Source organism: Pelodiscus sinensis, chromosome 6 (assembly GCF_052426305.1).
Source record: "Pelodiscus sinensis isolate ZL-2025 chromosome 6, ASM5242630v1, whole genome shotgun sequence".
NCBI lineage: Eukaryota > Metazoa > Chordata > Testudines > Trionychidae > Pelodiscus > Pelodiscus sinensis.
The window spans coordinates 129,572,604-129,581,560 of NC_143057.1; the positions used below are offsets into that span (position 1 = coordinate 129,572,604).

The following is an 8,957-nucleotide window of genomic DNA, read 5'->3' on the forward strand; positions in this document are numbered from 1 at the left end:
GGAGAAGCGCTCTGGCTCGGCACCGACGGGCCTGTGCTCCCGTTGGCAGGGCCCAGAGCAGCCCGGTGGGGCCGTGCGTGCAGGACCCCGCCCGCCCGCGCACGTGCACCGTGCACAAGTGCGAGTTCTGGAGCGCCTACCGGCTGAACGTCACCGAGGTGAACCCGCTGGGCGCCAGCTTCCGGCTGCTGGACGTCACCATGCAGGCCATCAGTGAGTGCCCGCCTTCCCCCCACCCGGGGCACCGAGAGGGGCAGGAGCTCCGCCCCACGGTCAGCCAGCCCTGCGCGGTGCCTACCCCGGAGGGGCCCACTCGTGCGACGCACGGGGGCTGTGGTGAACTGGGCTGAGGACGCTGGGCCCTGCCCCAGGCCTCGGCCCTTCCCCACGCCTGGCACAGGCCGGCGGTGTCGGCTCACGGCTGCCCTTGTCTCTTCCCGCCCAGTTAAGCCGGACCCTCCGGAGGGCCTGGTGGTGGAGCCAGTCCCGGCGGCCCCACGGCGGCTCTGGGTCCGCTGGCAGTACCCGGCCTCCTGGCCCAAGGAGCCCCACTTCCAGCTCAAGTTCCGGCTCCAGTACCGGCCCGTGGCGCACGGCTCCTGGTCCATGGTGAGTGCCGGGGAGCGTCTGGGGGGCGGTGGGGGGGGGGGGCTGGTGGCCCCACGTCCCAGCCTCTGCCTGCTGCCCGCCCAGGTGGAGACGGCGAACCTCTCCGAAGTCATCACCGACGCCTTCTCCGGGCTGGAGCACGTGGTGCGGGTCGGGGCCAAGGACTTCCTGGACGCCGGCAACTGGAGCGAGTGGAGCGCCGAGGCGCGGGCCACGCCGGGGCCAGGTGGGGAGGGGCTGGGGGCGGGGCAGGGAGGCGCCTCGGGGGCTCTGCTGGGCACCCCCAGCCACCGACGCTTTTCAGCCTGAGGGTCCTCTGGTCTCTGCAGCCTGCGGGGCCCCTGCCTCATTCTCCAATGGCCTGGCGGGGCCCCCGCCCCACTCTGCCCCTGGCCTGGGGGGGCCCCCGCCCCGCTCTGCCCCCGGCCTGGCGGGGCCCCCGCCCTACTCTGCCCCCGGCCTGGCGGGGCCCCCGCCCTACTCTGCCCCTGGCCTGGGGGGGCCCCCGCCCTACTCTGCCCCCGGCCTGGCGGGGCCCCCGCCCCACTCTGCCCCCGGCCTGGCGGGGCCCCCGCCCCGCTCTGCCCCCGGCCTGGCGGGGCCCCCGCCCCGCTCTGCCCCCGGCCTGGCGGGGCCCCCGCCCCGCTCTGCCCCCGGCCTGGCGGGGCCCCCGCCCCGCTCTGCCCCCGGCCTGGGGGGGCTCCCGCCCCGCTCTGCCCCCGGCCTGGCGGGCCCCCCACCCCACTCTGCCCCCAGCCTGGCGGGGCCCCCGCCCCGCTCTGCCCCCGGCCTGGCGGGGCCCCTGTCTCATTCTCCAGTGGTCTGGCCTGGGCCCCACCCCGCTCTCCACCCCGCTCTCCCCCTGGCCGTGGCCGTGGCTCCGGCGCCAGTAACCAGCCTGTCTCCCCCTCCCTTGCAGGCCTGACCTCGACGCCCGGCGACGGAGCCACCACTGATGCTGGCCTGCAGTGCCCGGCTGAGGAGCCCTCGCTGGCCCCCAACCCTGAGCCCGTTGGTGAGAGACCCTTGGGGCTAGCGGGGAGCAGGGGGGGCGGCAGGGCCCCGGGGGGATCCCAGCCCGGTGAGAGCAGAGGGCAGCGCCTGGCAGCCAGGCGGGTGGGACCAGTCCCCCTGTGCCAGGCGGGTGCTGCGCCCGTTCCCATGCCCGTCCATGCACTGGGTGCCCTGGGGCCCCTCGCTGCTGGCCCCTCTCTTGGATGCCATGGGGTGAGCCCACCTCTACTCTGGGGGATCCAGCTCCCCGCTGGCCACCCCCCTCTGGTCCTCCTGGGCCGGCCCCCCCCAGCCGCTCTGCACCCCGCAGAGCACGGGGCCCGGGGCCCGCCGGCCTCGGGGGAGACGGAGCCTGGGAGCTGGGGTGGGAGAGGCTGGCGGGGGCAGGGGGATCCGGGCCCATTGCGGGGCAGACCGGGCAGCGGCTGGCCAGGGGCCCCGGCTGGCACCAGCCCAGGGGCGTGGCGAGGGAGGAGCTGCCCGCCTGGGGCCCGCGGCCCGTCCCAAAGGCCAGGGGAAGGGGCGCGAGGGAGGGGGCTGTGGGCATCCCCCGCGGTGACACCCCCGCCCCCCCCCGCAGATGGCAGCGACCCCACCGAGAAGGTCACCGTCCTGGTCTCGCTTGGCGTCTTCGCCTTCTTCGTCCTGGCCGTGGTGCTGGGCGCGGCCGTGGCGGCCTGGTAGGTGCCCTGCGCCCGGGACGCGCCGCGGGGGGGTCTGGGCTGTCGCTCGCCCCGGGCCGATCTGCCGCCTGCCGGCCCTGCACGTCCTTCGGCCTCCCCGCCTGGCCGGTCACCCCGCCAGCCAGGGAACCGCCCCGCTGTGCGCCCAGTCACCCGCCCCGGCAACCCCCGCCCCCCTCGGGTCCCCCCACGCCCCAGAGTCACCCGCCCCGGCAACCCCCGCCTCCCTCGGGTCCCCCCATGCCCCAGCGTCCCCCCGCCTCCCTCGGGTCCCAGAGTCACCCGCCCCGGCAACCCCCGCCCCCCTCGGGTCCCCCCGCGCCCCAGAGTCACCCGCCCCGGCAACCCCCGCCCCCCTCGGGTCCCCCCACGCCCCAGAGTCACCCGCCCCGGCAACCCCCGCCCCCCTCGGGTCCTCCCACGCCCCAGAGTCACCCGCCCCAGCATCGCCCCGCCCCCCTCGGGTCCCCCCACGCCCCAGAGTCACCCGCCCCAGCATCGCCCCGCCCCCCTCGGGTCCCCCCACGCCCCAGAGTCACCCGCCCCGGCAACCCCCGCCTCCCTCGGGTCCTCCCACGCCCCAGAGTCACCCGCCCCGGCAACCCCCGCCCCCCTCGGGTCCCCCCGCGCCCCAGAGTCACCCGCCCCGGCAACCCCCGCCCCCCTCGGGTCCCCCCGCGCCCCAGAGTCACCCGCCCCGGCAACCCCCGCCTCCCTCGGGTCCCCCCGCGCCCCAGAGTCACCCGCCCCGGCAACCCCCGCCCCCCTCGGGTCCCCCCACGCCCCAGAGTCACCCGCCCTGGCAACCCCCGCCCCCCTCGGGTCCTCCCACGCCCCAGAGTCACCTGCCCCAGCATCGCCCCGCCCCCCTCGGGTCGCCCCACGCCCCAGAGTCACCCGCCCCGGCGTCCCCCCGCCCCCCTCGGGTCCCCCCACGCCCCAGAGTCACCTGCCCCGGCGTCCCCCCGCCTCCCTCGGGTCCCCCCACACCCCAGAGTCACCCGCCCCAGCATCGCCCCGCCCCCCTCGGGTCCCCCCACGCCCAAGAGTCACCCGCCCCGGCGTCCTCCCGCCTCCCTTGGGTCCCCCCATGCCACAGGGATCCCCCCATGTCCCAGAGTCACCTGTCTCAGGTGCCCCCATGCCCGAGGGATCCCCCTGTGCCCCAGAGTCACCCCACAATCCAGGGATGCCCCCCACTCCTCTCAGGGTCCCCTCACAACTCAGGGATTCCCCCCAGAGTCACCCCACAAGCCTGGGAAACCCCCATAGGTACCTCAGGGATATCCCTGCCTCCCTTGGGGTCCCCCCACGTGCACGGGAGTCACCCCACATCCCAGGGTTTACCTAGACCAGCCTCCCCAGGGTTGGGGGCTGGATTCATTAGTGCTTCCTCTGGCCGGCTCCTCTGGGGCCCCCCCCAGGCTGCAGGGGCGCTGGCTGAAGGCAGCGTGGGGATCCCGGAGCCCTACAGACCCACTGATCTGCCCCCAGGATCCGCCGGAGGAAACCCCACAAAGAGGAGACCAAGAAGCCCGATTTCCTGGCAGCTGCCGTGCACATGAGGGCCCTGCCCAGTGAGTGACGTGGGGCAGCGGGCTTGGTGTGGGGCAGCACGCTGGTTGGGGTGGGGCTGTATTTGAGGCAAGCCATGGGGCAGTGCGTTGGCTGGTGCGGGGCTGTGTTGGGGGCAGGCCGTGGGGCAGTGTGTTGGCTGGTGTGGGGCTGTGTTGGGGGCAGGCTGTGGGGCAGCGTGTTGGCTGGTGTAGGCCTGCGTTGGGGGGCAGCACGCTGGCTTGTGTGGGGCTGTGTTGGGGGGCAGGCCGTGGGGCAGCACGCTGGCTTGTGTGGGGCTGCGTTGGGGGCAGGCCGTGGGGCAGCGCGCTGGCTGGTGTGGGGCTGTGTTGGGGGCAGGCCGTGGGGGCAGCGCGCTGGCTGGTGTGGGGCTGTGTTGGGGGCAGGCCGTGGGGCAGCGCGCTGGCTGGTGTGGGGCTGTGTTGGGGGCAGGCCGTGGGGCAGCGCGCTGGCTGGTGTGGGGCTGTGTTGGGGGCAGGCCGTGGGGCAGCGCGCTGGCTGGCTGGCACGGGCGACGTGGGGCAGTCAGGTTGGAGGGTGTTGGTCATGCCCCACCTGTGGCTCAAGACCAGTGGGGTTCTGGCATTTCAGGGTTAACCTCTGGCCTCCGTTTGCAAAATCAGCCCCCCCGTTCCCCTCCCACTCCCCCTTGCTCAGAGCCCTGGGCTGGCTGGGTCCCCCCCAGCCCCCTGGCCCCAGCGTCTCCCCCCAGGCAGGCAGGTAACCAGCAACACAGACCCCTTCTCTGCTCTGACTGCCGCCGTCTCCGCGCCGGTCTGTCCCCCCACGCCCCACAGCCCTCGTGGGGCTGACACGGCCAGCGCCCCCCTCCCAGGCGCCGCCCCGGCCCCGTGTGCGCGGTTTGGTGCAGACGCCGACCCCTGGCTGCAGCCGGGAGCTGTTCCCCGCGCGCTGCGCTCACGCCGCTTCTCCTTCTCCGCAGAGGCCCAGATCCTGTAGCAGGACCCACCGGCCTGGGAGCACCGCTCATCCCCTGGGACCCCGCGCCGGGCCTGCTCCAGACACCACTGCTCACACAGCCCCCCCAGGACGGAGCCGGCCTGTCCCCTCCGGCGCCTCGCCATGGCCCTCCAGGACGGAGCCGGCCTGTCCCCTCCGGCGCCTCGCCATGGCCCTCCAGGACGGAGCCGGCCTGTCCCCTCCAGCGCCTCGCCATGGCCCTCCAGGACGGAGCCGGCCTGTCCCCTCCGGCGCCTCGCCATGGCCCCCCAGGACGGAGCCGGCCTGTCCCCTCCGGCGCCTCGCCATGGCCCCCCAGGACGGAGCCGGCCTGTTCCCTCCAGCGCCTCGCCGCGGCACCCCAGGACGGAGCCGGCCTGTTCCCTCCAGCGCCTCGCCGCGGCACCCCAGGACGGAGCCGGCCTGTTCCCTCCAGCGCCTCGCCGCGGCCCCCCAGGACGGAGCCGGACTCCCCTCCAGCGCCTCGCCGCAGCCCCCCAGCTCTGAGCTGGCCTGTCCCCTCCAGAACCTCGCGGCCGCCCCCCAGGATGGAGCTGGCCTGTCCCCTCCAGCGCCTCGCCGCCGCCCCCCAGCACTGAGCCGGCCTGTCCCCTCCAGAACCTCGCGGCCGCCCCCCAGGATGGAGCTGGCCTGTCCCCTCCAGTGCCTCACCACAGCCCCCCCCCAGCACGGAGCCGGCCTGTTCCCTCCAGCGCCTCGCCGCAGCCCCCCAGGATGGAGCTGGCCTGTCCCCTCCAGTGCCTCACCACAGCCCCCCCCCAGCACGGAGCCGGCCTGTTCCCTCCAGCGCCTCGCCGCAGCCCCCCAGGACTGATCCAACAGCCCCTGCCCAGGACTGAGCTGTCCTGTCCTTGCCAGCACCTCGCCGCAGCCCCCCCAGGACGGAGCCGACAGCCCCCCCCAGCGCTTGCCCCAGGCCGTGTGGAGCGCCCCAGGGAGACGGGCCGGCGCGCGGAGAACTCTGCCTGGCCCAGGACAGCAGGCGCAGACGGTGCCGCGGTGCCGCGGTCGGGTGGCCCTGAGCCGGACGTGCGCCCAATGGAGGGCGAGGAGGGGCAGCGTCGGGAGAGTCGGGGTCCCTCCGTCCAGCCCCACTCTGCTGCCAGGGGCCTGCTGGATCCGTGGACGCTGGGAGCCCGAGCTCGGGGTGCTGGTGGGAATGTTTGGGGGGACACTGACTCCTCCCCACCCCCCGGACGATGCCAGCGCCGTGGGGCAGCGTGCTGGGGTTCAATAAAGGGGGTTGTGACAGCAGGGTCCCGGTCAGCTCTGCGTGTGCCATGCCGAGGGCAGCTCTGCCCGGGGTCAGAGCCAGGCCCCTGCCCCCGTGGGGGATGGGCCAAGGCACCCCACCCCCGGAAGGTGCCAAACCGCCCCCTGCTTGTTCAGGGCGCCGGGTGGGGGGGCTGTCCCTGGCCCCAGGGGTGTCGCTTTGCTCCGCGCTGGCCCTGGGGCCCTTGGGGGAGGGTGGACGGGGCAGCCCGCGGGTGAGGGGGGCAGCAGCCAGTGCCTGCTGGGCCTCCTTGTCTGCTCCTCCCCTCCCTGCCCGGGCTCTGCTGGGCCCCACCCTCTGCCCCGGGTCATGGCGCCCACGTGTGGCCCAGACCCACAGTGACCCCCAGAGGGGGCAGGCGGGATGGAAACTTCCAGGGCTGAGAGCCTGGGGGGGGGGGGGGTGGTAGGGAGAACTGATAGCGAGCCAGGGGGTGCAGTGGGGAGGGGGTGCTGGCCCTGGGCTGGGGGAGGAGGCGCTGGAAGGGGGCGGGGGGGGGGCTGGCCCTGGGCTGGGGGAGGAGGCGCTGGAAGGGGATGGGGGGGCTGGCTCTGGGCTGGGGGAGGAGGCGCTGGAAGGGGGCGGGGGGGCGGGCCCTGGGCTGGGGGAGGAGGCGCTGGAAGGGAGCGGGGGGTGCTGGCCCTGGGCTGGGGGAGGAGGCGCTGGAAGGGGGCGGGGGGGGCGGGCCCTGGGCTGGGGGAGGAGGCGCTGGAAGGGGGCGGGGGGGCGGGCCCTGGGCTGGGGGAGGAGGCGCTGGAAGGGGGCGGGGGGGCGGGCCCTGGGCTGGGGGAGGAGGTGCTGGAAGGGAGCGGGGGGTGCTGGCCCTGGGCTGGGGGAGGAGGCGCTGGAATGGGGGGGGGCTGGCCCTGGGCTGGGGGAGGAGGCGCTGGAAGGGGGCGGGGGGGGCTGGCTCTGGGCTGGGGGAGGAGGCGCTGGAAGGGGGCGGGGGGGCGGGCCCTGGGCTGGGGGAGGAGGCGCTGGAAGGGGGCGGGGGGGTGCTGGCCCTGGGCTGGGGGAGCTGAGGACGAGTGGGGCAGGGCAGCCATGTGCAGACCCAGGCAGCAGGGCCAGGGATGGGGCCGTCACCCCCATGAGGCCTGAGGCAGGCAAAGGGGGGGGGGGGCTGCCGGTTCCCGAGCTCCAGTGAGGTTGTTCCGGGGGGGCTGGGTGGCTCCTGAGTCCCCCCATCTCCTCCGCCCTGGCGCAGGCCCAGTGTGGTCCAGCGGCTCCAGGGTGCCAAGCCGCCTCCGGGGCCCTCGGGAATACGGAGGGGCCCTGGCGCGGGGGATCCAGGCTGCCAGAGCGGAGGGCAGAGCCCCAGGAACACGGGGCGCCCACCCCAGGGCAGGGATGCTCTGCCCAGGTGCCACCCCCAGAGGCTACAGCTAATTAGCACCCCCAGCTAATTGAAGGCAGCACACTGGCTCCCCCTGCTGGCTCTGGGCTGGTATTTCCTGGGCTGACCGTGGCTACCCCTCTCCGTGGCTGCAGCCGGGGCCGGGGAAGGCAGGGGGTGGGGCCCAGAGACTGCCCCCCTCCTGGAGGAAGGGCAGGGGCCCGGCCCGGGGCGTCTATCGGGGCACAGTGCACTAGAACAGGGCCAGGGGCTGGATTTGCCCTGCTGGCAGCCCCTGGTCAGAGCGATTGGCCGGGCTGGTCTCTGCCACGTGCCCCCCGCGCCCCGTGACTCCCACTGCCCGCTCCCCGGCTGCTCCCTCGAAGGGGGGTGTCTGGTGTCCTGGCTGGAGACACGCCCCAGTCCCGCTCGGCTCCGGTAGCCGCCGGGTACCAGCCTGGTGCATGGGGGGGCAGTGATCCGGCGTGGGGTGCAGCTGGGCCGGCCCTGTGTGCGAATCGCGGGACCGGCGGCGGGTGCCTGCGGTGCTGCTGACAAGGGGCCGGGGGGTGACGCTGCCCCCTGCTCTCTGTCCCTCAGTGCTGAGACAGCAGGGCCAGGGCCCCAGGTGCCCCCACAGCCAAGCTGGGCAATGCAGGGCAGCCCCCCGCTGGTGGCTCAGGCCCCCCGGCGACGGTGCATTGCCTGCGCCTGGGTGGCCAGACCCCTCGCTAGCACTGCAGGAGGGGGCTGTGGCCAAGGCTCCTGGGCAGGGGGTCGGAGCTGCGCCATTGGCCTTGCCCAGGCCAGGGCCCTGCGGAGGGGCGTCGGGTGCAGGCCAAGGCGGGACCAGCTGGTGCCCCACCGTCCTTGACCTGGCCAGCCCCGGACAACTTCCTCAGGGCCCTCCCAGCCAGCGAGCCGGGCTCAAAGGGGCCTCCTAGGCCAGGCTCAGTCGGGGGCGGGGAGCTCGGAGCGGGGCCCGTGGCCCCCAGAAATGGGGTGCCGGTTGCCCCCGCAGTTCCCTTCGGCCTTGGCGGGAGGCGGCGAGTCCGTGTGCGTGCACATGTGTGCGCAGGCGTGTCACAGCACCCAGGACATGCCCCACGCTGGGGATCTGAGCCCCCACACGCTGCCGGTCTGAGGGGAAGCCACACGCCACGTGGCTGCAGTCGGGCGTTGTGCAGCCGGTTCTCGCTGCTGTGCACGTGCCCCACGGCTGGGAACACGGGGGGCGCACGCGCTGCCTGGCACGGCCCCGGGACACCCAGCAGGCCACCGCCACGTGCAGCCCCCGACTGCCAGGCCTTGGCAGCAGGCTGGGCTGGGCGGGAGCCGCTCCCTGGCCCGGAGCCTGCCTGGCAGCCCTTCCTGCGGTGCCACCTGTCAGGGGCGGGCCACTGCCCCCTCCAAGCCACACCCCAGCCACTGCCCCCCCCCCGACACCTCCCAACCCCCTCAGCCACCCCCCCCTTCCTGAGCACCT

The 8,957-nt window shown here is 75.2% G+C and overlaps 1 protein-coding gene and 1 pseudogene across 5 annotated transcripts in view; both read left to right on the forward strand.

The window, feature by feature from the left end:
* Positions 1 to 6,116, forward strand: part of IL11RA (interleukin 11 receptor subunit alpha) — a 47,335-nt gene extending 41,219 nt beyond the window's left edge. For 3 of the 5 annotated variants that reach the window (XM_089779480.1, XM_089779481.1, XM_089779482.1), the window contains 7 exons: positions 50 to 213; positions 446 to 609; positions 694 to 835; positions 1,529 to 1,624; positions 2,204 to 2,303; positions 3,731 to 3,883; positions 4,825 to 6,116. In XM_089779480.1, coding sequence (XP_089635606.1) covers positions 50 to 213; positions 446 to 609; positions 694 to 835; positions 1,529 to 1,624; positions 2,204 to 2,303; positions 3,731 to 3,883; positions 4,825 to 5,440 — 1,435 coding nt within the window. In that variant the 3' untranslated portion in view covers positions 5,441 to 6,116. The remainder of the gene's footprint in view (positions 1 to 49; positions 214 to 445; positions 610 to 693; positions 836 to 1,528; positions 1,625 to 2,203; positions 2,304 to 3,730; positions 3,884 to 4,824) is intronic. The other 2 variants (XM_089779483.1, XM_089779484.1) reach the window with 2 other exon arrangements.
* On the forward strand, positions 2,309 to 3,578 carry LOC149524255 (uncharacterized; annotated as a pseudogene).
* Positions 6,117 to 8,957: the final 2,841 nt, after the last annotated feature.